Below are 12,925 nucleotides of genomic sequence, written 5' to 3' on the forward strand. Positions count from 1 at the left end.
TTGAAATGGAAGGATGCAATTTCCACAAAATTTTGATTTTTTAATATGCAAAACTTATTTACATTTTAGGTGTGTCCAAATCCGTGTTGACATAACTTCTAAGTGAAGAAAACCCAGATTTGGACAAGAATTTGGACACATTCGGGTTTTTTTTTTTATAAACCCTGACCCTAATTATGCTGTCTGCCGCCCGGCTCTCAGTATACTAATCACAAGTAACCGCAAATCCAATTCCGATCTGTACATTGTTTTTTGGCGTCTCTCGCGCTCTACCTAAAGTAAGCAAATAGAATGCTTATAAGCGTCTCTCGTTCTCTACCAACAGTATGTAAAAGACGGTTATAAACATTTCCCGCAAACAATGACATTATATCATGCCGTGGCATTAACCCATGACAAGACCTTAGATAGCTGATGGGCCAATTCTTTGCAACCTGGACATTTGCAGTCAACGTAGCCTATATGGATACTGAGTAAGGATTGTAATTCTTAATAAGTTCCACTCTCCATGAAGGAATTATATTCATCGTTTTCCACATCCGGAGGGAGGGCATCCATGGTGACCTGCTCCGTCTTGATGGACGTGGAGGGTCTGCCCTTCACGTCAAAGAAACTGAAGAGCTGGTTGAGGTTTATCACGGAGTACGAGGATTGAGAGAGAGCATCTTCGACGGCTTCTTTCAAACAGTGGAATGCAGACGTTATTTGCGGTGATACCTTGATTTCTGAAAAAAAATAAAGAAGAAGTTATGGGTAACCTAATAATATTACTTACTTATAACCCTTATCCGCACCCAATAGTGCATAGGGCACTGCATCGAATTGACGCAGTGTTATCTTGATCATTACTTACATGAAGGCAAGGTGATCACTCTTGCGCTTCAGGAACCAGTCCAGGGTAATATTAAAGAAATATTACAGCGTAAAATCACTAGTATTTATTTTCACCCCCCTGGGAATCGAACCCGGGGCCTCCAGCACGGTGCATCATACTTTTGCGTTACTAAAACAAATTGGTAATTCGGCTCCGTAGTGTAGTGGTTGCTGCTACCTTTTGTAGGTCATGAGTACGATTCCCAGGGGTATCACAATAAATATAAGTGATTTTTCACCCTAATGTTGTGTCGGATTGTGGTCGAACCCACTCTACCACAATTTGATACCTTTTTGTAATATGTAATGAGCCGCTTAGGCTCACGGAAATAGTATGAAATTGAAGTATTTTTTTAAATGATAAAAACACTAATATTTCCAATTTTTGAGTACTTTGGCCCTAAATAAAGAAGAAAGAAATACAAAGTAATATGTAATATATTACACATGTATGATTTTAAAAATTACTATGTGACTAAATAACCAAATAAAATGTTAATGAATAGTGTATTTTTAATACAGACAAATATCATTCGATTCTATCATGGGTGGAAGGGTGAAGGATAATATCAAAGAGGATGGTATTGAAGTATTTTTGTAAAATGATAAAAACACAAATATTTCTATTTATTTTCAAAAATAACAACTAAGACAATGCTGTATCAATTTGATGCAGTACCCTGTCCATCATTGGATGTGGATGAGGGTTTATGAAGTGGTAGAAATAACACTTCGCTCACTCCTTTCAAGAATGTCATAAATCAAAAAACTTGATTTTTCAGGAGAACGCTTTTAATGTTTAAAAATATAACACAATGTATTAAAAATAAATATCAAGCCACTTTTTGAACATTTTACTGTGCAACAGATCTTTTTAGGTTAAACCTGAAGGTTTTTTCTCCATTTGAAAAATATTAAGTATATTTAAAAAAATAATTTATCAATACCGTTTCTTCAAAATGCAAATACAACATTTTCTGCCCTGTAGCGAGTAAATATTAAGTTAAAAATATGCCTCTTTTTCTGGGATATAGCACATTTTCTGGGCATTCCGAAAACGTGTACAACTGAAAATTGACGATTTTTGATTTATGACGTTCTTGAAAGGAGTGAGCGACTTCATAAACCCAACTACAAAGGTAACATGTAACAAGGCTCATACCAAAGCCATTGTCAACTTAATCAATTAAATTTCTGACTAACTAATCATCATGCCGCTTCCCCGCAGGGGTAGGCAGAGAATAGAACGCCACGACACTCTGTCCTTGCAAACATTCTTCGCCTCTTCCACATTGATGCATCTACTCATACATACTCGCCGATTGTTTAGTGTAGACCTTTTTAATTAAATTTGTTTAAAGTTAAAATGTGTAAAAAGTTGTTTTTGTGTAGACCTTTTTAATTAAATTTGTTTAAAAAAGGTTAAAATGTGTAAAAAGTTGTTTTTGTGTAGACCTTTTTAATTAAATTATGAATAAAACACTTGTTTTTTACCACTTGAGTTTATATTTGAGTTTTTATTTATACATATTCAAACCTGTAAATGGAAGCATCTGTAGCTTCCGAAACTAGTCGTAACAATATAATAGTCTGATGTGGTAAAAACAAGTGTTTTATTTCTAATTTAATCATGTCTCACCACAAAGTGAATGCCGAAACAATAAATAACACAATATTTTTAGTAATTTTTTAAAGAAATGCATTTACTTGTGTACTCACTTTGTGTATTCTGCTTGTGGAGATCAAACAAATAATGAAAAAAGCTGATTTGGTAGTATAGGTCCTTCTCTGTGTATTCTCTGAACATGACTCCCTTCTCACAAAGGTTGCATAAAGGATATCCTCCAGCGAAACACTGCGGCAACCTAGCCGTGCGATTGGTACAAGCAGGATCTTCGCAAATCAACCAATTCTCGTAATATTTCGCATTGTAACTCCTCATCTGTTTGGTCAATTGATTCAAAATCGTCGGCAGGTAATCAACAGGGCGTAAATTGCACTTTTCGTTGCAACAATGATCCAAAAATGTGATCCAGTCTTTATCGGTCTGCCGGAACGCCTCTCGGATTTTATTTTCGGTCTTGCAACTGTCGCTTATGCACGTGAATTTGAAATCGACGCACTGCCTGTATTTTTCTTTCTCGTTTTCAATTTGGTACGTGTCGTCTTCGGCTGATTCGCGCTTTATCGCCTGCTTGTAGGCTGAGGGATCTAATCCTAGACAGTCTGCGATTCGGGCGGCGTCCATTCCTTCGATCGGATCGCAGATGCGAGAAATTACCGGATGCAACTGATGGGCTAAATAATAATTAACATCGACCTTTAAATTTTCTGTATTTTTCAATTCTTCTATGTGGTACGCTCTTTGCATCGCCGGGTTGGTAGTGCCATCGTTGCAAATCAAATACGGAACGATATCGCCTTTTTTAAACTTCCTGCCGCTCTTGCTGTTCAATCTTAACGCAACTTGCACATGCGGCTGGCCATTTTTATCGGCGTATTCGTTTGGATTTTTGGTTAGCTGTTTGGTTATAGTTAGCATCGAAAGCGGCATCTTATTCTCTTTTAAATCGTCTCTAAGTTTGGCCAAATGTGTTTGAATGCTGTCTATTCTGTCATCTGGTGACTGCTCGGAAAGTATTTGGTTAAGGATAAATTTACCAGCTTCCGCTGCCAGCTGAGACCAATCCCTCCGTACGATATCGAGGCCTTTGAGTTCTTGAGTCATAGAAAACTCTCCGTTTTTGTTTTTACTGATCAAAACGGCGGCGTACTTCTTTTTTTTCAACAGCAGCAAGTATCTGAACACTCCGTCAATATCTAGTTCGACTTGTCTGTACTTTTTGTTAATTTCTTTTTTTATCTCGTTACCAATTTTAAACACTTGATCATAATCCAAACAGTTTGTATTGATCATTATACTGTCGGTGTCGCCGTAGATGACGTCATAATTTAGTCGCTGAACTAGTTCCTTCGTGTTGATGAGGATTTCCCTCCCTTTCAACGTGACAAGGGCGGCGAGTGGTTTTGCGTAGAATCTAGAATATGTGAAACCCAAACAGCCGTACATGGAGTTTGCAGTTAGCTTAAGAGCCAGCTGTCTTATGTTATACTGCATATTTTGTTCCGGAGATAGATCCGGGGCTTTCATCAATTTTTTAACCTCTCTTCTGCTTTCGACAAGCTTACGAATTTGTGTCGGGAGTATACCGGGATCGACATTAGACTCCGGTAAAATCAAATCGTTTATTTCTTCATCGGAAGAACTGGTCGAATCCCTTTTGATCGTTGTGAAACAGATATTATACTCTTGAATGATGCTCGGATATAGAGAATTAAAGTCCATAAGCAATATGAGACTGTCATAAAATCCTTTTTTGGGATCTAAAACGAGCCCTCCTGAATACGCCGGTTTTTTTCTAGATTGTGTTTGTTTCTTTGATAAATTCTTCGATGCATCTTCGTCATCGTTAGCTTCATCCGTTTCCTTGACTTCTTTGATACCTTTTTTACCAATGATTTTATCGGGAACGATGTAATCTTTTTCGTTGAAAGCGTGCAGTAAGAGAAATTCGTTTCTTTCTGATCGCCCGCCCATTAAAGTTCTTGACATTACATTGCCGGCAATTTGCGTAATTTGTAACGCTAGCGGTAATACATTTAATTCGCACATCATTCTCAGTATATACGAAGTATCTTGCATTGTTAATGACACGAGTTCCAACAGGTCTCTACTCGTTTCGTAATACTTGTAAATATCATCTGGAATAACTTCATTTCTAGATCCTTCCGGGAGTTTAAGAACATTGGTGCACAAAGTCTCCAGATCGAAACTTCGCGATCGTATCAGCTCCATTGCGGAAATTTTCAAATCACAGACAAGCCTGCCTAAAAATGCATCTCTCGCTGCGAATTTTCTCACGGGAACGACGGTCCTTTTCAGTCGACCCAGTCTGGACCAGTTGGGAATATTTTTATCGAGGATGTTGCCAATCAGGAGATCCTGTTGGAATCCTTGCAGATCGTGACCGACTACCAAATCGGGATCTATTTTCCAAAACTGTACGAGGAAGTAGTTCAATAGTTCACGTTCTGATTCACATTTTGTTAGTTTGGTTCCTTTATACTGCGCCATTGCTTGCTTCAAATCCATCGGCCATATTTCATTTGTCGATCGAGTGAACACTGGAAAAAAATATCATAGTTCAATAAAACGATCCGAATCTTCTACACTTATTTTTTGTACAGTTTGTATTTTCACTAGTTGATGACAAGACCTGTAACTCTCAAAACTAGTCATGTTTACATTAATAAACTCAAAAGTGGTCTCATACAAATGTTTAACTTTTATATTAAAATCATCATGTTATTCCACAAACTTAATGAACAATGTAATTAGCTTCATACCATAGTGTACATTGTATTTTATACAGGATTTTCTAATATATTATTAGATTAAAACCAATATTTTTAGCTTTTCCACTTTATTTTTATTTGACCAGCGACCGGGTTTCGTCGTTACCGACATCATCAGACTGGTTTTGTGTTACTAAAAACACTCTCTTTATCATCCTACGTTCACTTTGTGTAATTCCACTTAAAATTGACTACTGTAATTCCACTTAAAATTGACACTTAAAACAGACGGATTTTCTGTTACTAAAAACAATCTCTTTATCATCCTACGTTCACTTTGTGTAATTCCACTTAAAATTGACTACAAATTTCGTAATAACCATTCTGTCATCAGGCCAGTCTATAGTTGACCTGATGAGGGGGTTATTCCAGTAGTTGTGAAGAAAAGTTTTTCAAGTGGTATTACACAAAGTGAATGATGAATAATAAGGAGAATGTTATTTATTAATCCTTTTTTGTATAACTTGAACTGTAGAAAAATATCAACACGGGACTTCATAATGTGAAGAGTACAAGTTCTTGAAGAGATTGGAGTATGATGGTGACTTACCACAGAAGTGACTATGAAAAGCTGGATTCGGGGCAGGTTTATGTATCTCAAATGCATTATTTACTAAGCATGAAAGCATCGCTATTTTGTTCAGTCGAGTTTTGGGATCCATCACCATCCGTGTATTGATCTAAAATAAACAACAAAAAAATAAAATAGTACAAACATCTACCTATATAAATAAAAATGTAAATGTTTGATCAAAATCTTAAATCTCTTTATTAAAGTTATTCACCAACTGCTTTGAAATTTTGACACAAAAAGTTTTAGATAAACATAAGCAATAAAATTAACACATTTCGGACGGGTGTTGACGGGTGATGGATGCTGGCGACGAGATTTGATAATTGTGTACATATAATTTAGACCTTAACAAAGAGATAAGTATATAATATTCATATAAAAACATTAAATAATTCTTTCTTTTCTGACTTTGAAATAATGCCGGCGCAGAAGGTAAAATACTATTCCCGTCGACCCAACAAATAGAAATACGTTTCCCGTCCTTAGTGTGTTAAAAAAGGTGTATGGAGATGGTATGGGTATGTGGAGCAAATGAATGAAGAAAGAACAGTACAAATTTATGAGGCAAATGTGGATGATAATAGATACAGAGTTGGCATGTGTGTGCATATGAAACTCACAGTGGCAATAACGATGGGAGGCGGTGGTATGTTTTCAGTTCGAAGAACTATGATATCCTCCGACTTGAGGCAGTTAGCTTCCATCTTGCACCAGGACAGCTTGTTGGAGACGTTTTCCGGGTTCTTTATCTCCAGCCAACAGGGTCCCTTGATCTTCTGCTCCAATAGGAAGGTTTCCAAGGAAGCCGTGCTCAGACCAAATATGTGCGAGAATGTGAGATAGGGCTTGTCAGTCGGCGGGACAGGGTGAGTCGCCTAGAAAGAAAAGTAAACATTTAAAAATATATATTTCCAAATAACATTGGGTCAAAGGGTTGTCCAAAGAAAGCGGATCTCCATAATATACACGAGTGGACAGGAGTACAGAGCGTCGAGGAGATTTGGACTGGCCAAAATAGGGACACTTTCTCATGAGTGATAGTCAACATCAGTGGGACCCAGACACAACTCATAAAGAAGAAGATTTCCATTTGATTCAAACCTTTTAATTTTAAAAGGTTTGAATCAAATGACCGCCTTGGTGTCTCTCATATCCAGTGTGTGTGTGTGTGTGTGTGTACATGTGTGCATGCGTGTTTGTGTGTCCTTGTGCGTATTCTTGTGAATTGTCTGAAATTACCATTTTGAAGTTTCGTTTTAAAATAAAAATTGAAAAATGAATTAGACCAAAAATCACAATACGTACGCACTCGTAGTATGAAATTAGTCTTCAAAGGTCTAGAAAAAGAAGGAATACGCCAAATCTTTTTATAGTCGGGTACATAAATAATTATCCCGCTCATTGTAAACCATTGCAACGCGATACATCGCACTAAGGAAGAGTGTCCGTTCATGTAGATTGACGTAAATATCAACGCACTAAAAGAATATCATTAGAATACTTACAGCATATTTAACTTCAAGATAGTCAGACTGCGTAGGAACATTTGGTAAATCAAATGCGTAGTTCTTGACGACCTTCCTTGACTTGAATTCTTTAATACCAAGCTTACTAGACACCTTATTGTTGAACTCTTCATACACATCCATTATGGATACCGGGCTATCTCCATCTTCCTCTAACGTTATAGGATCCAGCTTCTACAAAAGATAACATTTGTGTAAAAATAGAATATAAAAATCATATAAGAATAGGTCCGTGGTATTTATGAGTGATGTATGGACCAAAAAAAGTATAAACGTTATTTATCGAGTAGGGTAAAAGCCACAGTTATTAACACATTGTTTATGAGAAATGCTTAAAAGCGTCATTAACATACTGTTGGCAGAGAGCGGAACGCTTATAAGCGTCCTATTTGCTTACTTTTGGTACAGAGCAAGACGCCAAAAAACATTGTACAGATCGGAGTTGGGTTTGCGGTTACTTGTGATTAGCATACGACCCTAAGTATACGGACGATATACCCTAGACCAGGGGTTCCCAAAGTGTGCGCCGCGGCGCCCTGGTGCGCTGTAGAAAGTAAAGAGAGGCGCCGTGAGTCGATCCTCTATCATTATCCGAAACCACAAATATTCTCGGGTACCTATAAAGCAACAATTTCTTTTTTGAGAGCTAGCATCTTTCTACCCTACTACTATCATTGTAGGTACCTACCTATTTCTTTCGACTATATAATATATATATGCATATAAAGTCTCATTGTCTTTTCCAAATAGCTTACTAAAGTAGGGCGCCGTGACAAAATACTAAACTTGTAAGTGCGCCGCGGGCTGAAAAGGATTGGGAACCCTTGCCCTAGACGATAAGTATACTAATTAGGGTCGGGGTTGATGAAAAATGTTGATCACAATGAGAGGTTTATAAATTTATGAATATCAAATGAATAAAGTATACTGTATGTTCGCCGCACAAATGCCTGTTATAAATTTATTAAACTAAAACTAACCAAACATCACGCTGCTTCTGCAGGGGCAGGCAGAGAGAATAGAATGCCATACCAATCCATCTTTGCACACAATCTTTACACAATTTTTCCACATTCATCAACCTTATATCTCCATGAGAACATCTATCATATAACATTTTCCTGCACTGCATTTGTGTGAGAGAATGAAGAGAGAATTTCAACTGCATTCATTCTACATACTTTCATCCTTCTTTTGTAAACTCCATACTTCCCTCCCATACATTAGGATTGAAACCACGACTCTAATGTGTGTACTGCCAGTTTAGCTTTAATTCATAAAATTGAAAAAAAGATTAAACAAATAACAAAAAAGAGACTTACATATTCCCTTGGTAGTAGGTACAATCGCCTATCAATGTTTCTCACGGTCACGCAGCAAGAGACGCATCCGGCACTGGGGTTTCCCGGATCCACGTAAACCTTCCCGAATAGAAACACGACTCCCGGTTTCATATACCTATCTTCCCAAGCGTCCCACCAATAAAACCGTAGCACCTTATCGCCATCCTTGTTTGTGATCAATGGCAGATTCGTGCAATCATAATTTGAAGAGCTCGGAACAGCTGCATCGATATCACTGCCAGACCAACTGTTAACAGCGGATTTGGGTTTGATCTCCTCAGTTTTACAATCTTCGATCACCTCTTTTGCTGCCTCATCTTTAGCATCAAAGATGTCGAAATTCGACTCTAGGAAATCATCAGCGTTTAACCCTTCTACGGCCGATTTTCCATCGGACAGGCGTTCCGATTTTAACGGTTTTTCTGATATCGTGTCATCGAAATCAATGCCGTCCAAATGGAGGTCTTGCGAGTTGAACTCTTCGATTTGCTGGGTGGCTGTCTCAGGTTCGACTTTGATTTTTATGATCTCTGGTACTGTGTTCTGTTTCTTTTTAGGTGGTTTAGGCGACGGAGCGTCAAATATTTCCAGGTCTTTATCCTCCTAAAACCAGCAAAAAAACACTTAAATTATTTATTGATTCGGCATTAACTTTGTGGAATGACATGTTGATTATTTTATTAAAATTAAACACTTGAATACAATACCACTTTAGTGAGTTTTATTTATATATACGACTAGTTTCGAAAACTCACAGATGTTTTCATCTTCTGGTACTAATTAATGGTTTTAATTTGTACCAGAAGATGAAAACATCTGTGAGTTTTCGAAACTAGTCGTATATATAAATAAAACTCATTAAAGTGGTGTATTGAAGTGTTTAATTTAAATAAAATAATAAAATTTAAATACATACGTTTAAAAATCACCCATGATTGTAGCATTAGAAATGTCCGTTTCTAACGCTAGAATCATGGGTGTCTTTCATATATAATTATGTTGATGATTTAGATGCCATTTTTGGAATAAAGAGTTTATTTTTTTTGTGTTGTGGCCCTTTGGCATTTAACCAGCGATATCTTGAGTTTATATTCAAACCTGTAGGTAGAAGCATCTGTAGCTTCCGAAACTAGTCCTTAAAATATAATACTCAAGTGGTAAACACAAGTGTTTTATTTATAATTTAATCATGTCAATTACAAAGTGAACGCCGAAAAAATAAACAAACTAAAAAATAATATTTTTGTTTTATCTTAATAGGAGACCGTAACAATTTTGCTTTAGTCTACAGTTGACCTGATGATGGGATTGTTATTCCGAATGCGGTAGTTATGAAGTAGTGTTTTTAAGTGGTACATATTACACAAAGTGAACGATGAATGATAAGAAGAGTGGCAAAGGAAAATATCTCAATTTTAATTCCATTCGGCTCAGGAGTACTTTTTTTGACACAAAGTGAAAGATGAATGATAAGGAGAGTGGTATACGAACATACCTCAATTTTAACTCCATTCAGCTCGGTTTCAGCACTTTTCTTGACGGCGAATGGGTTAACCGGTTTGGAAGAGCTGGATTTAGCCGCACCGAGGCTCTTGAAGTAATCCTGAGCTTCCTTCTTGCTGTGTTGGACGAAGTTTGAAGACCGCAGGATATTTGTGGAGCTGGTTTTGGTGGTTATCGAAGACAACGGAGTATCAGACTTCAACTCAGACATAATATCGAGCAAGATATCGTCATCTGACAATTTGACCTCCTATAAAATAAAATAAAGTCAAACTTCAACATTTTGAGTGTGTCCAAATACTTGTTCACAAATCTGGATTATCTCCAATGAGGAGTTTTTTTTTCACATCTTAACAAGAAGAATATGGAAGTGTGGGCATTTACAGCTTGTGACGGTCGTAAGCCCTGTAAATGCCCAGACTTCCATATTCATCTTCATCTATGTCAAAAAAATATATATTACATGGAATACATTATGCATTTAATAATAATATGAAATGAATACTGTGAATACATTTTGTCATTACGTTTAATAAAATTAAATAATATTTTATATTACAAATTTTCCAAGTAATTATTTTTTTATTTTTTTTTACTGTGATTAACTGACTTTGCAGTATAAAAATTCACTATCGTTTTGAATAAATATAGAATTTACAAAAAAGATTCCTGTTAAAGCCTTTTTGCGAACAACTACTACTATGACTGACCCTTGTCCGCACCCAATGGTGCACAGGGCACTGCATTAAATTGATGCAAATATCACTTGATTGTTTATTATATGAAGGTAAGGTTTAAGTCATGTACTGACATTTCTTGGTGGAACTGTATTTTACACCAGTCTGACGATGGCGGTAACGACGAAACCCGGTTGCTGGTCAAATAAAATTCATGTGGAAAAAATACATAGTTGTTATTTTATTATATGAAGGCAAGGTGATCAGTCCTGTGCTTTAGATACCAGTCCAGGGTAATATTGAATAAATATTAGAGTGACACTTATATTTTTTTACCCCCCATGGGAATCGAACCCGGGATCTCCAGCATGGTAAACAAATGTGCTAACCACTACGCTATGGAGGCGGGACATTCACAAACACCCAATTATTATTTTTTCAAATACCTCTTTCTTTTTGCCAGTCATATTGCTCAGCATATTACGAATGCTTCCTTTTGAAGAAGTAGCTCCTTCCGGTGGGGCCACCCGAGTCTTCCTCTTCTTTGCCCGGTCCTTGTCCTTCGAACTCTTGCCGGAAGCCGTCTGGCCATCGATTCCATCATCATCATCAAATATCTCCCGTCCGTCTTCAACATATCCACAGCCGTCTAAATAAGGTAAATTTCATATTATTTTTTGACATCTCATCAAAGATGAAGAAGAATATGGAAGTCTGGGCATTTACGGGGATGACGACCGTCATAGGCTGGTTTAAGTGATCACTTTACACACGTGTAACATTCACCAATTCTACCCATTATTGACAACCACACTACTCAAATTCTTGGAAGTTCTATATATATATGAACCAATTTTGAAACATGTTCTTGAATCACTAGAACTTCACTAAAAAATAAAGAATTGCTAAATAAAAAGCTTCTTTTCATCTCACCAATAGATGTTTCTAGTGCGACACTTTAATTTAACCATATATAATATCAAAAGGACAATTAAATTTTTTTACATTTGGACAGATTTTTCGTCCGTTATATCCGAAGTTCGTTAAATATTGGTCCGTTATGTCGAGGCTTTTCAGTATAACAAAACGTCTAAGGCCAAGAGTTAATTTCCCAATATTCATATTAATTATTTGAAAATCTGACAGAATTAAAGAAGTGTGCATGTATAATTTGATTTTGATAAAAAGCTCTTCGACTCACCATCATCTTCAATCCAGTCATCATCCTGCCTTTGTAGGACACGATTTGAGTATTCTTTTTCATCAACTGTATCGTAAACATTCTCCAATGTATCAATTTCATATTTTCGCTTTGAACCTTTCAACTGTTTCAGTTTTTCAAAAGCGGCAAACCGCCCATGCTTATCGATCTTCTGTCGTTTCGATCTGCCGGCTAAATGTAAATAATATATATTATATACATATACAAAATGTGCACATCAATACCAATGTCATCGTATAAGAAATTTGGCAAAAACGAATACAATCTTTTGAAAAAATAGTTTTTAAACAATAGTAAATGATTCTTACTTGATGAGTCTTCCATTGTAAACAAAAGTTCGTAGAAAAAATATATAAAATTAAATTAAAATACAAATCACGAAAACAACGAATCTACACCTGGCATTTAACTTTGACAGATCAAAACCGCGGGAAAAATATCTTCTATGACATTTACTTGTGGCAACATTATGAATTGCCATTGTTTTTTTTATTTGATGGACACACAGAATCTGATACAGCTGTGTTCATGTGTAAAAATGTGAACGGATGCCGGTTCTGAAACGTTTTGCCACTTCAAAATAAATCACGGGGTTAAAAATCGTCAAAAAATTGATACGTGGTCAATTTTTTAGATAAATCCCAGGTTTTGTTTGTGCATCTATCGAATTTAACATCAAGGAATTACACAGTACGCTGTCATATTCATGCCGTTGTGTGGAAATAAAAATAATCACAGAGTCACAGGGATTACTTTTGTTTTGTATCTATTTTACATACTTTATTATCTAT

At 36.4% G+C, this 12,925-nt stretch overlaps 1 protein-coding gene across 1 annotated transcript; it reads right to left on the reverse strand.

Annotated features, from left to right (window-relative positions):
• Positions 1 to 353: 353 nt before the first annotated feature.
• PolA1 (DNA polymerase alpha catalytic subunit) lies at positions 354 to 12,563 on the reverse strand. The gene is made up of 10 exons (XM_088263205.1): positions 12,443 to 12,563; positions 12,114 to 12,305; positions 11,359 to 11,561; positions 10,228 to 10,485; positions 8,712 to 9,335; positions 7,369 to 7,563; positions 6,484 to 6,738; positions 5,840 to 5,969; positions 2,593 to 5,058; positions 354 to 725 (listed from the first exon to the last, which is right to left on the reverse strand). The coding sequence occupies exons 1-10, from the start codon at positions 12,456 to 12,458 to the stop codon at positions 490 to 492; spliced, it is 4,575 nt and encodes a 1,524-aa protein (XP_088119331.1). The 5' UTR covers positions 12,459 to 12,563; the 3' UTR covers positions 354 to 489.
• Positions 12,564 to 12,925: the final 362 nt, after the last annotated feature.

This window comes from Brachycentrus maculatus, unplaced genomic scaffold, assembly GCF_059751285.1.
Source record: "Brachycentrus maculatus isolate JH-2025_06_01 unplaced genomic scaffold, ASM5975128v1 h1tg000196l, whole genome shotgun sequence".
NCBI lineage: Eukaryota > Metazoa > Arthropoda > Insecta > Trichoptera > Brachycentridae > Brachycentrus > Brachycentrus maculatus.

What these genes read in the sequence shown, in the direction of transcription:
- PolA1 (XM_088263205.1), bottom strand. An exon ending in ACCTACTACCAAGGGAATAT is followed by an intron (nt 7,564 to 8,711) that starts GTAAGTCTCTTT and finishes TATCTTTTGTAG; the next exon opens with AAGCTGGATCCTATAACGTT. An exon ending in TTTTCATAGTCACTTCTGTG is followed by an intron (nt 5,059 to 5,839) that starts GTAAGTCACCAT and finishes ATTTTTTTCCAG; the next exon opens with TGTTCACTCGATCGACAAAT.